Genomic DNA, 21,266 nt, shown 5'->3' with positions numbered 1-21,266 from the left:
CTAATTTTAGCCTGGTATCCACCCCACAGCTGATTGAGCTTTTTTCTGGCCAGTGAATCCCTCTTTTTCATTCTGTTTTTCTTTTTCGACACACACACACACACCACACCACATACTGCGGCATACACTGGCTGCTGATAACCACCCAGGAGGATGAAAGAAGAGCTAGGAGAATGAGAAAGAGAAGAAAGACGTATGCGACCATGATTGTCAGGAATTGAACCCGTAACCTCTCGATTGGAAATCGACTGCACATACCACTGTACCATATGGGACACACACACACACACACACACACACACACACACACACGCACACACACACGCACACACACACACACATTTGTACTTGTTGCCCACTGCCAAAACTGGTCAGGTGGGTCTCCCCGGGAGAGGGGAGAGAGACTCAAAAGGAATCTTGGGAAGACGACTCAATTGGCTTTTGAACCGTCCAACGACCGACACCCCCTGAAATCCCCAAAACTCTGTGTGGACTTGAAAATGATCCCACTTATGGACTCACCACACCTCAGTATGTGTACACACACATACACACTGACATAGTAAAGATGGGTAGAAAGGGGAATTCGTGCACACCGAGGCAACTCACCACCAATGTTCATGTCTTCCACAACCTCCCGGTGCATACTGTGCGCAATGGGTGTGAGTCTCCCAGACTCTTGCAACACCGCATGAAGATAGGTCATGTGATCAAGGTCTGCCATGCATGGTGTTGTTCCGGGAGGATGCGATGACATCACACTGCACACTTCCTCGTAGCAGCGCTGCTGACACTCCGGATGCAGGGCTGGACAACAGTTGGCAGGAAACGAAAGCAGATACTAGTATAGTGAAGCATCTTTGCCAACAACCGCTTCGAACACGCTCGTTTCATTCCTTCCAGAGTTTCTATAACATAGTAACGAATACGAACTTAGAAGTTGCGACTTCGGCGGTAATAGTCATGAAGTTGGAACAATCAACTTCATAGTAACGAATGTTGTGGCTGATTTCTACAGTACGCATTTGTTATAACCCTTCCTCTTCTCAATCTATATGTTATAATTCTGATAATATTCCCAGTAAGCCATGAACGGAGACCCCTCGACTTAGGCCTGGGCCTTTGGGGAATCCGTAAAATAATAAAATAATAAATAAAAATAGAGATCCAAGGTTGGGAGATGAAAGTGGCGGGGGCGATTTCACATAAACCTTGGAAGATTAATTAATTAAGGAACTGGTAATCCGTGTTTGGGGCTTAAAAGGTGGTGCTCAGTGACTGCTCGAAAAAGCATTTCAAAAATTTACAGAACCACAAAAGCTTTTATAATAATTATTACGGCGTCCAACTACTCGAATTCTGTTCCGATTCCTTACTGATATACCAAAGATGCACGAAATATATGTTGGACTCAGTAGAGCGTCCAGCCCCTATATGATGTCCAACCCCTATATAGAGTCCATTGGTCCAAAATCCACTTTACAGAGTCCAAACTTGGAATCAACTGTGAGCTCAAAGTTTAGATGGACATCACTCCCTGTATAGAGTCCAGGCAATTGGCTTCACCCCTCTATAGAGTCCATTGGTCCAAAATCCACTGTACAGTGTACAGAGTCTAAACTTTGAAATCGACTATAAAGAGTCTTTATGTGGACAACACTTCCTGTAGAAAGTCCAGCCAATTAGGCATCCCCTATCCAGAGTTCAAATTAGACATAGGATCTGCTGTAAGCAGTGAATATTGACCAGAAAACTGCCTCGCCCTTTAATCCTTTATATCATTCACTTCTCAAGATAAAAAAATAAGTATTGAGGCGCCACTGCAGCCACTTCATTACATGAAAAACCTTACAAACACCATCCTCAAATCAAGTGGTCTCTTCGCTGCAAATTACAATGTCTCCATCATGTAGTGTTTTCGAAATAATTATTGTGCGCACACACACGTGCACACTCAACGCCAAGAAAATACTAAGAAAAAACCAAGAACCGAAAGAGAATAATGAGGATATGATAGAGAGCCAAGGATTAATTTATTGTTTTCAAATTATTGTGCGCGCACGCGCACACACACACACACACACACACAATACAACACAAACATACACACACCACCTGTGCTGTCCCTGTGCTGTGCTGTCCCTGTATGGAATGCCCTACCACCCGCCGTCCTCAGCCAGCCACCTGACCGGAAACGGCTGCAAAGTTTCAAAGTGTCTGTCTTCCGGCACCTCCGTGCTCAGCAATGGCACTGGGCCACTGACACTCTGAAATATGTATACACATCTGCCTACACACTGCTGCATATTGCCATACACCTCGTGCCCTGCTTATCCCTTTCTCTGGAACTAAATGTGCACCCCTTACGCATTATAATTATACTATATTTAGTTCTCTCCTCCTCTCTTGCTCCCCCACCCTCCCCGCTCTCTCTCTCTCTCTCTCTCTCTCTCTCTCTCTCTTTCTCTCTCTCTCTCTCTCACACACACACACACACACACACACACACACACACACACACACACACACACACACACACACACACACACACACACGCACACACTCTCTCTCTCTCGTGTTAGACTTACCTGTCTTTATAAATGTAACTCTCTCTCTCTCTCTCTCTCTCTCTCTCTCTCACACACACACACACACACACACACACACACACACACACACACACACACACACACACACACACACACACACACACTCTCTCTCTCTCTCTCTCTCTCTCTCTCACACACACACACACACACACACACACACACACTCTCTCTCTCTCTCACACACTCTCTCTCTCTCTCACTCTCTCTCTAGTTGCACACTCTTGGGAGGTTGTAATTATAGCACTCTTGGTACTGGTACATGTAAACACAACAGTAAGTGAGTGATGGCATGAGTGTAGGCATGGTGAGGTGTCGGTGCCTGGAGTACTTGTACTTGTAGCCAGGAATTACATGAAAGCTCTGTCGCAATATTAATTTTAGTTCTGAAGTACATGTTGTACAATAAATACAATTGTACATACTGTTCCGTCCTTTGTGGACTCATCAGCGCAGCACAGAGAACATGAGGCCGAACCTAATAGCAATAAAAAAATGTATTGTTCTCCTCCGTCTGCTTGGTGTCATGCACTTGTTCACACTTGATTATCTCCTGGAGTCTCTGAGTGGGACACTTAACATGGTAGAGTCTGTGTTGTCTTGTGATTTGGAGATGTACATGTATGAATTGTTATGGTCAGCTAGCTACATCGTATAGCCTCTCCTTGAATACTAGTAGTAGTAGTTGTTTGTTCCCAGATGGAGAGGGGAGGTTTACATTAGGTTTTACAAGTACAGCTGTATTACAATCATCCTATAAATTACATGACAACCAACGAGTAGCAGATTGAACACGAACCTCGGAGTCACTTGAACATTTTTGGTCTCTGTTGTTCTGTTTTTTAGAACACGGAGGCTCCACTGCACTCTGCAGCCAATTCATACTTTGATCAGTCACTACCACTAGTCACTACAAAAAATTTCGTTGACGCTGCAAATGTTATTCAAATGAGATCTCCAAATTTTTCGCCCTTGGGGCTTCATCTGTTGTTCTGCCTTCTGTATAGTAGTGTGCTACTGGTTACGTGACATTCTCATGCCGTCTATGTCATGGCGCGTGTATGTTATGGTGGAGTGACGTGACTTTGCCGTACTCTCTCCTTTCCTTCGCCGTACAGTGGCTCACTGAGTCTGACAGCGTGCTAGCACGCCTTCGCCATCTCCGGTAAACACAACCCTCCACAGCTGAGTGGGCCAATTATCTCCTTATCAGAGGATTGATTGCTCCAGCTGACTAACAAAGGGGCCAAACCAGGAGCGCAAATATCCGCCATCTGCCCCGCATACTCCACTAGAACACTGGCCGTCCATCGATCCGTTCGTCTGATTGACAATGTCACATCACGTGTGTCTAAAGGCACTCACTCCATGTTTTTTATTATTCCCTCTCGCAGGTTGAGGCCTAGGGGTGGGAACGGGAGGGAGAGGGTTAAGCGGCATTAGACGTACAGCTAGGCATATGCGGATAATGCCGGCAGAAAAATTGGCAGAATTCGGTACTTTTTCTGGTAAGTGTCATGCATGTTTGGTATGTGGATAAAGAAATGGAGCAGAATTCCAGGAATTTCCCGCCATAAGGTTTGTATGGTTCTGCCAATTTCACAGCTTTTCGAGCAGAATCTGCCACCTTTTCGAGCAGAATCCGCGCACCCCTACGTACAGCTGCGTATTACACAATCAACCTCACCCACACCAACCTGGGTCTATTACAACAACTCGTGCGAATAACAACTCTATCTTCAGACCAAGAAACAGAAGATTATATACACCGAGTCTAGCCTAGGGACTTTAGACAACTGTCTACACCGAGTGTACATGTACCTTTAACCTCACGAATAGCAACCCGTTTCCCATGAAGGTCGTTATTTCCCAGTTTGACTTTACATCACTGCAAGAAAGCCTACCTCTCCAACGCGATGCAATGAGTTGTTGCTCCTAAGGCCATGAATGAATGTGAATACTTCAAAGTATGCTGAATTCGTTCTCAACGTCACACTCACCTAGTTGATGGAGTGCCCACATGATGGAGTACGCTGTCGTCTCATAGCCCGCTGTCAGTACCAGCACCGCTTCGTCGCATATCTCCTCCTCCGTGAACGCCTCCGTTCCGTCCTCCGTCAACTCGAGCATCATGTCGAGCGTGTCCGGAGGCACTTCCACACCTTCGTACCTATCCGCCCTCCGTCGTCGCACGGCTGGAAGGATGACCTCGTTGCGGATGAAGTTGTGAGTGCATCGCAGCTTGTAGTTCTTACACATGTCGAGGTAGGAGAGGAAGTCGAGTGGTCCGACTTTGGCGATGCGCTCCGCGAAGGCTGTCAACAGGTAGTCGAGGCTGTCGAGAAATCGTTTCCTGTGCCCAATGTCCGTGGCGTTAGTTTCACCAGCAGAAAGATTGACACCGAAGCCGAAGTTTGCGAATGCATCCACCAACATGGCGCCTATGTCGTTACTTTTGATCAGATCCAAAGCAAAGGGCGCTGGTGTACCTGCGGTGCTCTTAGAGTTAGGTAGCGTTCCGAAATACGTCGTTGTCACATCAGTCATGACGTTAACGAACCTGGAGAGGGCCGGGCGGGACAAGAGGCTGGCTGTGAGGAGCTTCCGGTGGCTTCTCAGTTCGCCGCCTTGCAACGCAGTCAGGGATTTGCGTCCCAGGACACTGCTTGATGCGGGTTGCAGACTAGCGAACCTGCCCGTTTTGCTGGACGTCGTGGCAGTGGCGATCAACTGCGGATCGTTGATACTGTAGACGGGTTTGGTCAGCCATCTGGGACCGAGAGCATAGATCGCCATTACCGGCTCCGGAGCTTCTCGAGCTAGGTCGTGTAAGTTGAATCGAAACTGCTCCGCCCCACGATTGTTGTGGTTGACGATGTAACCCACATGCCCCGACCACCAACTATACCCTGTTTGCAGTATTTTGGGAGTCTTCCCTCGACTTTCGGAAGTAGGTCTGCCTGAAGACGTTTCTTTCCGAGATATCAGCCATGCTAACAGCAACAGTGGGACACAGGTCAGCAAGAACAACTGTATAGCATCCATCATCTTAGAGCATGTGGGCAGCTGTGACCAAGGGAAGAGGGTTCAGTTTCTGCGTTCTCAATCTGAAGCCCAAGGAGCGCTGTGACCGAGTCAAACCGAGCACCACTACCAGCCCAAACGGAGCGCTCGCTTCGTCTGCTCCGGAATTTATCTGACAAAGCGTTGGAGCTGTGCGATGGAGACCCACGCCGTGAGCTGGCCCGTGCCCCTGTCGGGCATTTTCGGCCAGAACCCTACTGTGTACTGTCTGGGAACCGGGAAGTCGACCTTGAAAACACGTGCACCATCGACTCCCTAGCTACCCTGTGAGTGTGAGGCTGTGAGCGAGGTCACTGCTACTACTAGTCGAATCTCAGGTGTTTACTCCCGGAAGTCACGTAGGCATCACCGTGAACGTTGCTTGAGAACAGCTCTTAGTCGTGCCCCTAGTGGCTTGTCAGCGGGTGGAGGTTGGTTGATGGCACATGCCATCCACTTGATCAAAGACAAATCTACACGCACGTTTTTTTAAATCCGACCTATGGAGTTGATAAGCTACTGTTTTCGAGAACCCTGCGTTATGCGTTGCCAATCATAATGGTCGTTCAGTAGTCATGTACACTCTACTGTTGTGTACATTGAAATCCGGTTGAATGACCGGGCGTGTCGGCCCTTGCTACAAACAGTTTTGGTAGTCATGGACGTGCATGCTCGCTTTCACTATTCCGCAAATCTGTACGTGATCACACAGGGTACCCTGTAAAAAGGCCTTAGGCCTGTGGGGATTGCACTATTCAAAATTTAAATAATAACAACAATAATAATATAGCTTGGTCTCTTGTGAGGATATGCACGGCCGGAGCATGTGTGGCCTGGCCCGCTACATGAGTACCAGCCCAATAGACCGAATAAGCCTGCTTTATCAGTATCATCAACAAAAACCTGCAACAAAAAGCCACTCAATAACTGCAAAGGCCGCTAAGTTCCTGTCGAGTTTGGATCTGCCAGCAGCTGGACCAGCTTTACCCAATAAGCATACCATTAAACAAGCGTGCGCAGAGCGAAAATCCAAAACACTTTCCACTATGCCGCTGCATGGGAGATATTGGAGCCGCTTGGAGGAAAATCGCCTCGATAAGGAGCTTACCTTCATGTGGCTGAAATCAAGAACACTGAAACCTTCAACTGAAGGCATGGTTATGGCAGCACAAGACCAATCCCTCAAAACGAAAAATTACCAATACGCCATAATGAAGTCAATTGCTCGAACTGATGCCAATTGCAGGCTTTGCAAGGGCAGCTTAGAAACAATTGACCACATTGTCAGTGCCTGCCCAGTTCTTGATCGGACCAGTTACATCGAACGTCATAACCGGATAGTAAAGTATGTGCACTTCGAAATATGTAGAGCACGAGATCTACCTACTGGTGCTTCACGATTCGACCACCAGCTCAAGGAATTGGTCAAAAGTGATCGGTATCGGCTCTATTGGGAGTATTCGGTCCCAACTGACCTGAAACTATCAGCAAACAGGCCCGATCTGCTCCTTGTTGATGACAAGGAGCGTATCGCATACATTATAGACATCAGCGTTTCTGGTGAGAACAACATCAATAAGAAAATGGCTGAAAAGGGCTCGAAATATTATGACTTGAAGCGGGAGATTTTCCGAATTTGGTCCCTCACCCAGGTTGACGTGGTCCCTGTGGTTGTCGGTGCCCTGGGAGGCTTGGTGGGGGAGACTCCTCAATGCCTCCGGACTGTGCAGGGAGGAGACCTGGCTATTGTGCAACAGGAGGCTATCCAAGGTTCGGTTAAAATACTACGAACTGTCCTTAACAAGTACTGATGTAGATGCACATCTGCTGCGTTTTCATGTTCAATAGCCAAGAGACTTGAATAACGACTGATAAAGATATTTCCTTTGTAATCCCCACAACAACATCAACGTCCTTATCATTTGTACAATACCTGTCGTTGCAAATTCTTTATTATTGTTTTGATGTTGGAGTTTGGATTGAGTTTCTTTCCTTTCTTCCTCTTCCTTCCCCTATTTCTTGTCCCTTTGGTTTTTGGCTTTTTATTTTTTTTCACTTTCTTTTTGCTGTCCCACCCATGGAAATATTTCCCGGTGGGTCTGGCTTATCGCCTTCGAAAGAAGTGAATAAAGGAGACATAATAATGCAGCCCATCGTGGTCCATGTCCTATGCGTATGCCTGACCGAACGTGGACGCTCTAACTCGGTGTGAGGAAAGGAATGGCGAGAACATCTGATAGCCTTGCTGGACAGTGACGCTGCGGTATGAACTGGACAAAGAGCTTCCCTCTGTCCTGAACTTACAATTAGAGAGGTTAATAGATGCACGCTATTACTGACGTGACGTGAAAGTTCAGGTCGCGTTATTTGGCGGGCACGTCGAAAAAACGAGAATGACCTGCAGCTCACGTCGAAATTTGGAGTTTTACGCCAAATATGACGTGAAATTGCGCGTCACGTCGGAAATAACGTGCATCTTAAAATCTATTGACCGAGGATGTAACTACAGTCGGCGTCACTTGTTGAAGTGGTAGGTGAGTAGCCCTTTCCCAAAGATGCTAAAGTATTTCGCAACTTATGCTTTTCGTAGGCCTCGACCGCATATTTTGTGTGACAGTTCATATAATATATGAACTGTCACACAAAATATGCGACATATTGAGCGACAAAGGGAATATTGGAATGAAGCCAGAATATAATTCAAATGTTCTGAAGAAAATGAGGACAAAACATTCATATGATGGACAAAATGCGCTCAGAAATGCCTTTTATGGATGAATTTGGAATGGTTGAGGCGTTTGCTACATCTCCCCATGGATGAACACTATCGCTACTGTTGCTGGGGACACACCCCAGCCATACTATTCCGAATGTGTTTTATATTTATATTATATTTATTACAACATCTCAAGACTCGGTGGAAACACCGGCCAATGTTAAGAGAGTGGGTGATTGCCAACCACGGCGATAAATAAAAATAAGGGGAGGGAAAAAGAAAGAGTAGCAAAATGAACAGCAACAACAACTCCGTAAAGAAAGATAATGTCAAATAAAAACAGTGAAAAACACAGAGACGCAAAGGACATGTGGATAATGAGCTATTTATGTCGTAGTAAATAAGGGGCGGCACGGATCTTAAACAGGCGGAGTGAGGTCAGGTCCTTAACTTCTCTGGGTAGAGTGAGCCAAACAGAAAAAGCAATTAAGAGAGGGGAGCGCAAAAGAGTGGATGAGTTACACTTAGGGAATAAGAGCGAGTTTCTAGTTCTTAGAGAAGAGAACCAATTATTTTGTGAGCGATTTTATAAAGGGCGGATGATGAGAGCATGTGGGGTTGACGCAGGAGAATTTTAAGGATTTTCTTGGGGTGTATTTCAAGCTTTGCAGCAGCGGAAGAGGATAAGCATGATAGCCGTGAAGCCAATGAATATTTCAAGGTTGTAATTTTACTGAAATGATCTACACTTTCTGCTTATGTTGAGCATATTTTGGCATATTTTGGCATATCTTTTTGCATATCTTGCTAAGCCTTCGGCATATTATGGACGTTTTGCCTGATATGCGACGAGCATAATAATTATGCTCTATTTTTTAGCATATTTGGCCGAGGCCTAGCTTTTCGCAACCATGCCAAAACAACTGTAAGTTGCTGATATCGCATCCATATTTTCAGAAAAAGCTTAAAAGTTGCTGATATTGCAACTCAAAATGAGTGAGTTCTTGTGCATCAGCTTCATGTGTTATAATGATTCCAAAAACAAGCAAAACACTAAGCAGCGGAAATAGACAACACTGCAGCATACTGTGCACATGGCGCAGCATAACCATGACAGAGTTAAAAAAAACATGTTAGCTTTGGAAAATGAACAGATTTGGAATGAGTTTGTTGGCGCTTCGCACACAGCATTCATGATACTTATACATGTACAGTCAAACCTCATTAGGACGAACACCGAGGGACCGGTGGTATTTGTTCGTAATAACGGGAGTTCTTCATATCCATACCTTATACCCAGTGAATACACAGTGATTTATTCAACAGAGCTATGAACACTATAGTTCTTCTAAAGCGAAAGTGTGTCTTATCAGTGTTCTTCTTAACGACGTTTCACTGTAGTGTAGTTATCATACTTCAGCATTGCTCAGTTCTACCACATAATTTTACTTACATGTATGTACAGTATAATTATTATGTTCTTCAAGAAGTACACTCTTGACGTTTGATGGTTTGATGCAATGTTCCAGCGCTTCTTGATGAAGTAGAGGCCGCCTAGGCCCTGGCGGATAATGCCGGCAGAATTTCGAGCAGAATGTGGGTTATTTTTAGAAAAGGAGCAGAATGAGCAGAATTCGGCAGAAAAGGGCAGAAGAAGGAGCAGTTACTCTGCAGAACCAGATACGAAGTGCGGAGAGGGCTGCTGGCGCCTCTTTACGGCTCCATTGTGTTCACAAGCACGTGAACTGAGCTAGGCCCTGGCGGATAATGCCGGCAGAATTTCGAGCAGAATATGGGTTATTTTAGAAAAGGAGCAGAATTCGGCAGAAAAGTGCGGAAGAAGGAGCAGATACTCTGCAGAACCAGCTACGAAGTGCGGAGAGGGCTGATGGCGCCCATTTGCGGCTCCATTGTGTTCACAAAATACGGCAGAATACGAGCAGATTGGGGCAGAATACCGGCAGAATACGAGCAGAATGTAAAGCAGAATACGCTACTTTCCCGAGCATTATCCGCCAGGGCCTAAGCAGAGCATCACGGACACTTCAATGGTCTCCTCCAAGGCGTTTCTGTGCTTACCGTTGTGGGCAAGTTGTGAAGTACTTCGTGAAAATGAAGAAAGTTGCGAAAGTGGCGATTTCTTCCACAACCACCAAAAGTGGCGAGCATCTTTGGGAAAGGGCTATAGGTGAGGCTACCAGCCTGGCAACATATTGCCAAGCTTGTCTTTACTCGTCTGCCTTCACCAGTCTCAGCAGAAATATACACATGTACATGTACATGTACATGTACATTGTATGATATGGAAATAATACATGTATGCTGGACTCAGTAGAGCGTCCAGCCCATTATGATGTCCATCCCCTATAGAGTCCGTTGGTCCAAAATCCACTGTATAGTCTAGGCCTTTGCGGATAATGCCGCCAGAAAAATTGGCAGAATTCGGTACTTTTTCTGGTAAGTTTCATGCATGTTTGGTATGTGGATAAAGAAATGGAGCAGAATTCGAGGAATTGCCCGCCATAACTAATTACTTGGCATAAGGTTTGTATGGTTCTGCCAATTTCACTGCTTTTCGAGCAGAATCTGCCACCTTTTCGAGCATTATCCGCCAATGCAGTACTAGTAGATCTACGGACTGCAAAAGATCTGACATGTGACAATGCATGACACAATCATTATGCCTTGTAATGACAGAAACTGAGAAAGAGCACAATACGATGATGTCATGCATATCATGCATGCATTTAATATCATGGTTATCTTGCATTCATTCATGCCTCATGCCATGGTGTCAAAAAGATCCTTGGCGTTTAGGGAAATCCCCTGCGCCCCCTGCACTTTCTACTTCAGCAGACATCAAGGGTTGTGGGCCAGTTGTGGCCACGCGCGGGAAATCAAACATGACATGCCGAGGATCAAACGCTGTGCAAGGCTCGAATCGAAGCAAGACGCAAGGATGCGGCCGGCCATCGTCATCATCATCATCTCTCACTAATCCCCTCTTGTTGAATGTTGTTGTTGTCACTACTAGCTCACTCGATCGAAACAGTTTCACCGAGCACTTTCGCAGTTTCGATACAATCATGTAGATCTACATGTCGGTCTACCACAGTACGGCGTAGAAGCACGCTGGAACCCCACCTGGCACTAGTGCACTACAATGACATGTCTTGTAGGTGCTAGGCAGTGGCATGCTTGCTCGGCTATGCATGGAGCCATGCATGCCCCCACGTCCACGGAATACACCGTACCACCATGACCACGGACAGCAACTAACTTTTTTCGTAGTGCCAGGCCGGGTACGCGTGTGCCATGCCCGGCCATGGTGTACCAGCATGCATGACAGTCAAGATTGATAGCATGCTAGCACCTGCGCAGCGAGGAAGAGTTCGCTGTCAATCGGATCATGTATTGTTGATGACTGTCTTTTTGACTGTATGCTCGTTATCATGGTTATGCGCATGTCGTAACGAAGGGCCACGTGCTTTCACGAGTTTCGGTTGAGCGCATATCATGAGCATGAAGTGTAAGAGTTCAGCTAGCTGCTAGAGGTTAGCAGTTGCGGACCCGAACAAGAGGACAAGTAATATTATTAGTTTAGTTTCTTGTAAGGCGAGCAGTGGTCTTCTTGGTCAACGGCTGGACAATCAGCGAAGACTGACCGGATTTTCTAACATCTCGTCTCGCCACCTCTGGCTTTGGCAACGCCGGCCACCGGTATCACGATGGACGTCCTCGAGGTGGGAAGCAACAACGGCACAAGGTAAAATAAAATATTATTAATTTCAGAACAAGAGTTCGATAGATATTCGCGCGCGGGAAATAAACTGTTTCAAGTGTTTCTTTTCAATGAGTGGCCACGTTCGCTAGCTGGCACATGCTCATGCCGTGACCGCTTCAATCAATGATGTGTCTGCAACATGGCTGAATGAATGCTGATTGGAACTCCGGCATTGCGTTGTAAAATATCACCTGTTCATTGGGAAACTAACTACTTCAGTACTTGTCCAGTTGAACTGAGTCTGTAGTTGGGAATACTGTAAAGTGAGAAACTTTCGCTAGAGATTAAATTTCGCTATTTTCGCGACCATCACACATTCGTGAATATAAATCACTGCAAACCTCTCCGTACATTGATTGTAGACAGTGCAAGAGCCGACTGAAGAGATAGCATCGCAAACGTTTCTCATCGTGAACCAGCCCGATTTATGAAAACGCTAAATTTGCACATCTCGAAAGTTTGTCGCTTTGCTGTACCAGTTAGATCAAATTTTCGAGTTTTGCATAAAACGCTCGTTTTCTGAGACAAGGAGCTGCAACCAGCCCTAGAAAGCTGTAAGAAAATGAACCGAAAACTCCTATGCAATCCACAGTTTATGGACGATTGCATTTGTTGTCGAGGCAATAGCTTGCGTGGTCGCGGAAAGCAATGCGGGTACGATTGGGGGTGGTGCGGTTCCAAGGACTTTCTGACCTTAGCAATAGCCGCCTAGCAACAGGTGCCTAGCAGCAGCTACCTAGCAGCAGCAAAGTTCATGTGATTCTTTCCAAATTCGCACAGGGATTGTGAGCTGCGCTGTGTTACCGCGTCCAACTCCTACGTTGTCATCGTCACCACTTGTCAGTAGAGTGGTTAAGATGTACGTTATTTCCGACGCGACGCGTAATTTCACATCATATTTGGCGTAAAACTGCAAATTTAGACGTGAGCTCCAAGTCACTCGCGTTGTTTTGACACGCGAGCCAAATAACGCGTGCTAAACTTTCCCGTCACGTCGGAAATAACGTGCATCTTAACCTCTCTAATGTTCGCACATACCGTACAGGGGTGTCGGAAGGTACTCTAGAGTGGTATGGCCAGCAAACCTGAAGTACAATTTCCTTCTGGGGTTGGGGTGGCTTCTCTGAAATTTTTCGAAATTTAGACCCCAGATGAGTGCTTCTTGTTGATTCACAAGCTACCTGGAACAAACAGTGCTACGGTCAATACCGTCGTGACTGTCGCGTGTCCGGCGCCCCTGCCTTATTTTCGGAAACAAGCGCCGGTGTTTCATTACCGCCTCTCTGAAATAGGCAGCACATCATTTCAGGGCATTTGTTTGGATTTTTTAATTGGGCGAAATTTTAGGGCTCGCAAACTACTACGGTCCATTCATTGGAAACTGGCAACCTAACTCTTTGATGTCTCTCGCACATATAGTAAAACCTGTAATGGCGACCACTCGACCATGGCGACCACTCGACCATGGCGACCACTCGACCATGGCGACCACTTTGCCTTGTCACGGACGCATTCACGTTCAAAACACCTCGGATAAGGCGACCACTCGCTCAACGCGACCAACGACCACCCACCCGCGACCGCGTTGCACAGTGCTAGTCATGTAAATGTACGCTTTGCATGGCGCACCAGGCATGGTAGATCTACACATCAGTGCAGGAAGTGTAGATGTACATGGTGCATGCACGGCATTTGACAGGTCTGCGGACCCCAGGTACGTGAGTCGTGCTAGAGTAGCATAGGCGTGTGCACTGTGATACACTGATCAAAATGATGTATCACATGTGGATATGGTCACGTGACCCGCTGAACCTGGATAAGAAGACCACCTGGCCACGGCGACCACTTTTTCTCGTCCCCTGAGGGGTCGCCTTAGACAGCTCTCTCACATAGTTGTAGATATCGTGAAAACAACAGTACTTCCTCCGCGTCATCGAAATTGTCGCAGTTTGACTAGTGACTTGTCACTTGTTACTGACAACTCCATAAAATAAGCCATTCGAAACTTATTACACAGTATGATAGTCTGAAGACTAGAGTAACGTTCCAGGACAATTGGACTGAGAGTTTTCATGCAGAGATGAAGTCCTCGTCGTCGCTGATGTCAATGGACGCAAAAATATCGTTCCCAAATATTTCAAGGAAGGTTGAAAGTTGGTCGCGCCTCATCTCAAACGCTTTGACTTTCTCCACAGGACAAGAGCTGCTAAGCTTGTCGTCTGCTAGCTCTGGATGATTTCTACTTCACCACCAACGAAGCCTAGTAAGAATACACGATCGTTGCGAGGTCGGTTGATTACCGTCGGCGGAATCACCTCGGAATAACCTCGATCTAGAAATGAACTTTTTTTTAGCCGTGGCATGCCCACAGCTCATGCAGGTAAGTGTAGTATCACGTCCAGCGCGCCCTCTTTTTCAGCACTGGTATACCATGGTATGGCACCTGCGCGTGCAACACTAGTACTAGTAGTACTAAACTAGCACTACGTGTAGAGTCTACACGGCTCTTGCAGGTACAATCATGTACTAGTAGTACTAGTAGTACTGAGTGTCTCGGCCAGAGCGACAAATTTTATCGCTGTTGCAGGCATTTAGTTTGCCGACCCCTCGATGTTTCTCCGAGCGCTGCCACTTGTTCCACGAAGTCATTCTCACCCCAGCTAAGGTAAAGCAGTGATGGGGCTTGAGGGAATGGCCATAAGCACGAGAAATGTGCAGGCTGCAACACCTGACTGATCTCAGCGAGTCGAAATTACCAGCGCAGCGACATCAGCGAAGAAATTGCGTCTAGTTCAAAAATTCCAGCTTCCAATAACAGAAAATAGAACTTTGCCGTCACCCTATACTGATGACTATCGCCTATGTCCGATTTCTTGCCTCTGGTACGAGTGCTGGTGAGTAAATACTGCATTTTACATCAAAAGTCAAACTGCGACAATTTCGATGACGCGGAGGAAGTACATCCTGCATTGTGTGACCCGTGCAATTACTCCTTGTCACATTTGAGGCCACAAAAGTCCAAGAACAGGTAAATAGAAATTCAGCCAGGTTTTACAAAATTAGGACGGGTATGCCATGGCAAAATGTATGGAGAAGCAGATCCAAAACCCAGATTTTTGAGATTTAAAGTGGGTTTTCGATCCTCAATTCGGCCCAAATCCGACTTTTAAAAGCCAGCGGGCTAGTTTCCGATGAATGGACTGTAAGCGCCTCGGTCAGTATAGTGTCAAAAATTTGTTGTAATATTATTGTATTTATTTTATACAAAAGAGAAAGACCAAGGAACTACATGTACAAGTTACACTATACTGTCCACTAACACCACAAGTTACTGAACAATCAGCTCATGCAATAACATTGCACGACACTGACCGACGGTACTGACATTCTACAACTAACTGGCTTCCCCTCCTTATGTTATTTCTATAACTTAGAACCTTCCAAGTTGGAACGCTGTTGGAGTGCGCATCCAAGATGTGCTAGAGCCCTTAGCCAGTTAGTTGTAGAACGTCAGTACCGTCGGTCAGTGTCGTGCAATGTTATCGCATGAGCTGATTGTTCAGTAACTAGTGGTGTTAGTGGACAGTATACAGGGGCGTCGGAAGGAGGTAGAAAGTGGTACGGCTCTACAGTCAGAGGGGGTGTTGGGGAAACTGCACCCGGGAATTATTTAAAAAAAACACTCAAAATACCCCTCTCAGAGGGTCTCCAAAGGTACAAAGTCATTAAGGATAACAAAGAGACCGACTGTATAAGCAATGGAAAATAATGCCACAGTTCACTGGCTTGGTTCCGCGTATGCAAACACAAAAACATTCTATGCTGGGACAATACACAGCCAAGATGTGCATACCAAAATGTATACCAGCCAATGTTTAGAATGCAGATACTAAACTTTAACCCTTTATGTACCAGCCATCTAATGTATGTAAGGGGTGATCGCAGCCAAAGAAGCAACCATGGTATGAAATCTAGACAACTTTTGTATATGCAAGTTTTGTTTTCCTGACTCCATATGTATCACTGTACCCAGGTAAGCATGGATATTGGTACAGCATGCAGTAGTATAATTATGAAGGCCATAGGTGGAATACCAAAAATACGCACCAATTGTGCATATTTCTGACCAACCAGGGTATCACAAACAAATAGACTGAGAATTAGTTTGTGCTCATGTACTGGGAACATAGGGACAAAACAACCTCATAAGCGTTGTCTCAGTGCATGAAGAGCAACACCATACCAGGGATATGGTCATATTGTCACATATTTGAGGTGAAACAATTGGTTCAAAATTGCAAATTTTGAATTCTTGTGTCCGATTCGAAATCAATATTTTTCTTCATCTACTCACATCCAGCGTGAGGTAAGTGAAAGAGAAGACAAGAAGCAGTCGCTGGCTGGGGAATTACGCCTGCCTTGACGATTTTAGGCCATCACTGCCCTCCCTCTTGCTCCTGTTTTGAGAGCGAATACTGCGATGGGATCAGCGATACAAATTTTCAATTTCGAATCGCATTCCGCGATGATATCGCCACAGCCGATCTCTCCAATCGTCCACCACATCTAGAAGACGTCGACATGACCTAGAACAAGCTACATCTTTGCTACAAGCAGAGAAACTGAGCGAGAACACGATTGAAACAGCGACCATTGTTTGCGCTGAAAAGCATATTTTTGAACGCGTTCGTTCTCTATACTTTCAAATGGCAACCTACCCATGTCGTACATCAAAATTTTCAGTGGGATCTCAGCTGTCCAGCGCAAAACAAACTGCGGCTCAATCGGAGCTACGGCGGCGGGGACCGGCGCGCTTGATTTGAGTGTAGCGAACCGTACCATATGGTACGGTTCGAGATGGGGCTGGTACACAGAGGGTAAAATGCAAAGCTTAGAATTTGCCAAATACTTGGTAACGGTGCTCATTTCCAGTGACAAAGTCATTGGCAATATCCATCAGGTTCAGTGCATCACACTGATCCTTGTGGACATGCAAAGCAGCACAGCTGTTCAGCCGCTGCTGCGTCAGGGTCGAACGTAGGTAGGACTTCAACCGTCGCAGTGCAGAGAAGGCTCTCTCACTGGTGGCATTTGTAGCTGGACAGACAAGAACCAGTATCAGCAATGACACCACTTCGGACAGAAACTTTTTGCTGTTTGGCACCGTCTTGACATGGGAGCGAATATCTCCAAGGCTTGGTGTTCTTATATGAGCTGTTGCAAAGTTTGACTGAATGATTTTCAACTGATCAGCCAGCAGCTCGTGTTTCGAATCATCGCCGTACATCTCACTCAGGTGCTGAAGTTCTTCTGTGATACCCTGCCCTCTTGCGCCTTTGAGGATACAGCTCTCTATTTTCTCATATTCATGGTATCCAGGCTGATCAAAGCGGTCATGGATGGCTTGGATGATGGTGTCCGCAGCTGAAAAGTATATCTGGTGGAAATGATCCTCAACTGTGGATGGAAAGTGTGCTGCGCCACCTCCTTGTTGAAGCCTGCAGGGAACCTGACAGGAAAAGCAAGCCATAGACAACATTCTCTTAGAGATATTGATGGCGAGAACACTTGCTGTGGGTTAGAAGAAATAAAGCTCATGAGTTACAACACAAGTAGAAGTAATACATTTATGATTATCACCGGGACACAGAATTGGGAACAAAATTAATATGAAAGATCAAACCCACCTTCCTTCGTCGAGGAAGTGTTGGTTCATCAACATCACATGACTGTTTCTTGCTGATAACCTCCACCCAGAACTTGCGAAACTCCTCATCTGTACGTAGATTTCTCAGCGTATCAAGAGTTTCCCTTGCCAAAACCTGAAGTACCAATAGCAGCAGAACAAAATTCCGTGAGAGGATTGTCATCTTCAAACTTGAATTCTTTTTCATCACATTTATTGCATACAATGCATATAATACACCAATGATGTCATACATTTGCACCAAATAACCGTAGCAAAGAGCGGCAATAACAGCAGCAGCAGCAGCTACTCACTCACCAGGCCTTCGGCGGCAGACAAATCCTCCTTCTGTAGCGTTGTACTGAGGTTATCAGCGAGTGTCAGCACTTTCTTTCCAAGGGAGACACCGAACAGGCAGTGGAATGACGAAAACTGTGCAGCAAGGCCATTGCAGCGTGCCGACATCTCATGATCATACCGGGACATTTCTGTAAACTTCTCCAGGCACGCTTGCAAACACTCGTAGTTGGACAGAATGCTGGCCAGTGCTGCAGCACGAACTGTCCACCTGGTTGGGCATAGAGTGCGCACTCCAGCTTCTTGTGGGGCAATCTCTGCCTTCAACCGCTTGTACTCGGCATTTCTCTTTGCAGAATACTGCAGGAGTTGGGTAAGTTCCAGAGCGTTATCCAGTGCATCTGTCACCACTTTCACGCCCCGGACCATATCTTGGCATGCTAAGTTCAACGCATGACCGTAGTAGTGTGTGTAGAGGGCTTTCGGCTGATGTCTCAGTATCTGCGTTGCAACACCATTCTCGTGGCCCTTCATTACGCCAGCACCATCATAACGCTGGCCACGGCGCATATTTTCACGCTAGTGCTTATGACTTTCAGCTATGCAAAATGCAAACATGATCACGTATCCAATACCGGTAGTCTATTATATTAATTATTCATATCTTTTTGCATCTTTCCCTCGAGTGGGTCTATTGTTATTTGGCAATTGTCTGTTATAGTCACCACTATAAATAAAAATCCAATCCAAATCCAATCCATATTCAGCTTCAAGTTCATCCTGACCAATGCGTCTCGTATGACAGCAACAATGGTGGCAGCATCCACTTGCGGAACACTATGAAAACCGATAAAATCCTCATGTGGCTCAAGGCTATCGTCCACCCACCCACCTGATCACCATCACACACTGCTCCGTCACACTGCAGTCCACTGTCTCATCCACCATGATTGAGAAGGGTCGATCGCTGATGTTGCTAGCAATTCGTCGCAGGACACGGATAGACATCAGCTTCAGGACTTCATTCTGGATGTCACCACTGGTATACTTACACCTCTTCCGCTCTAGCCACTGCTTCAGATCAGGGTGAAACTCCTGGAACAGCTGCATGGTCTGCATGAAGTTGCCATCCTTTTCATGGCTGTCTTCCGCTGCTGATCCTCGCAATGCCAGGCCTTGTCGTGCAAGAAACTTGATTCCTCGCAGTATCAGCAAGAAGTTTTCCCTCGCCGCCTTCCTCTCACGCGATAGCTGAGAACTTAGCAGCTCATCCACTGGAGTAGTGGTTGCCGGAATTGTGATGAGCTTCTCCACAGCTTCTTTGTGACACATTCTGGTTTCATGCCTGCCCATAACACGCATCGCTTCTTTCCAATTCTGGAAACCAGAAGAGATAAACGACATTTCAGCGGATTTGGTCGTCAGCAAACCAGCTTGTGAGGCCTTCACGCATACATGGCAAAAAGCGCTTTCACGTCTAACATCCCAGTGCAGCCAAGAAAACTTATCAAACCATCCGGCCTGAAACGAACGGTACGTAGGCTTGGCAATGCCAAAGGACCGAAGGGGAAATTGAATATTTCTTGGCTGATGAGGTTTGTCGCCAATTTCGACAGGCAACGCTTCAGTTGAAGCGGAGGCGGACATCGCCACCTTTTCTCTGCGCTGCCAGCCAAAGACTGACTTGACCCACTTACAGTGCCGGTCTCTCTGGAGGCGTGGGTTCGAAACCAACTATGCTATGCGCAGTGCATGCACACCCGCGGCGTGTGGCGGCCTGTATCTGTGAAGAAGCGGTCGGCGCGTCACTGGTCCACAAGTTTCTGCTCAATAGGTTTGCATGCATCTCGAATGTACTCCAAAGTAGAACTAGAGCACGTGTAAACTGTTTGGAGTGCAACTACCACTTCAGTACTGTCGGTCGCCAAAGAACCGGGGGGGGGGGGGGGGGGGGGTCAGCCTCCTAGCCCAGTCGGTTCCTATTTTCATTTACTACAGTTGATGGGCAGTTGAGTCCTCGTGTATACATTGGTATGCTGTGCTTGATGAAATGCTAGCCTGGCCGTTCTTCGGCGCTCGGTTCTTCGGCGCTCCGTTCTTCAGCGCTCCGTTCTTCGGCGCTCCGTTCTTCGGCGCTCCGTTCTTCGGCGCTCCGTTCTTCGGCGCTCCGTTCTTCGGCGCTCCGTTCTTCGGCGCTCCGTTCTTCGGCGCTCCGTTCTTCGGCGCTCCGTTCTTCGGCGCCCGATAGTACTGTAGTCTACTAGTAGTGTGCAGTGCAAGCACAGGCTTGCTGCACCAGTGAAGGTCAATCTATACAGTTACTACATGTAGCAGAGTCTACCAAGAGTCCATACCCCCCCCCCCCCCCATGGACCTTCTGGACTTGTGGACTTATAGACTGATGGACTCTTGCCTTGGTATATGGTAGTAGATCTACGAGTCATGACGCATACATGCCATGCAGTTCCGTAGTCGACAGTCTAGTCTAGTCACGCGTTACACGGTGCAGCGACCTGACTGGTGCACCGGTGACGGATTGCGCTCACAATCACGTATGGTCATGTACAAACTCGATACCCCCATTTTTTTTACACCGGATATGGACGTTCCGCGTTTACCACCTGGAGCCAAAAGTGGTACGGCTCGAGCCGTACCAGTCGTACCGCTTCCGACGCCCTTGGTATAGCGTAACTTGTAGTTCCTTGGTCTTTCTCTTTTGTATAAATTAAACTTTGGCTCTCCATCTGAGTCCATTCTATTTATTTATTTAAGGATTCCCCAAAGGCTGTTCGCCTGTCGAGGGGGTTTCCTAAAAATACAAGCAACTTGTTTTTTCATTTCCGGTGAATCGGTGATCTTTTCCCTTCGTTAGCGATGAGTCCCAGGCCGATTTGCTGTAGAGTCCTTATGCTTTAGGTATTGAAAAGAGTGATTTTCTGTTTAGAAGCTTTCCTTTCCTTACAGTGTTAAAGACGGTAAAACACAAACTAAAAAGCAAAACATGCATGATTAATTGCTTATTCTGTTTGGCTCACTCTACCCAGAGAAGTTAAGGATCTGACCTCACTCCGCCTGTTTAAGATCCGTGCCGCCCCTTATTTACTACGACATAAA

General features: G+C 46.5%; 2 protein-coding genes across 3 annotated transcripts in view; one reads left to right on the top strand and one right to left on the bottom strand.

The window, feature by feature from the left end:
• Window positions 1-5,891, bottom strand: part of LOC135821113 (cytochrome P450 3A4-like) — a 13,772-nt gene extending 7,881 nt beyond the window's left edge. The window contains exons 1-2 of the mRNA XM_065334177.1: window positions 4,607-5,891; window positions 610-807 (exon numbers count right to left, since the gene is read on the bottom strand). Coding sequence (XP_065190249.1) covers window positions 610-807; window positions 4,607-5,654 — 1,246 coding nt within the window. The 5' untranslated portion in view covers window positions 5,655-5,891. The remainder of the gene's footprint in view (window positions 1-609; window positions 808-4,606) is intronic.
• A 5,947-nt stretch (window positions 5,892-11,838) lies between these two features.
• Window positions 11,839-21,266, top strand: part of LOC135821110 (stimulated by retinoic acid gene 6 protein-like) — a 45,592-nt gene continuing 36,164 nt past the window's right edge. The window contains exon 1 of one of the 2 annotated variants that reach the window (XM_065334174.1): window positions 11,839-12,151. In XM_065334174.1, the coding sequence (XP_065190246.1) occupies window positions 12,114-12,151 (38 nt within the window). In that variant the 5' untranslated portion in view covers window positions 11,839-12,113. The remainder of the gene's footprint in view (window positions 12,152-21,266) is intronic. The other variant, XM_065334175.1, reaches the window with a different exon arrangement.

This window comes from Sycon ciliatum, chromosome 7 (genome assembly GCF_964019385.1).
Source record: "Sycon ciliatum chromosome 7, ocSycCili1.1, whole genome shotgun sequence".
In the NCBI taxonomy this organism is placed as follows: domain Eukaryota; kingdom Metazoa; phylum Porifera; class Calcarea; order Leucosolenida; family Sycettidae; genus Sycon; species Sycon ciliatum.
The sequence above is the reverse complement of the archived record's forward strand: the minus strand, read 5'-3'. Positions and strand labels throughout refer to the sequence as shown.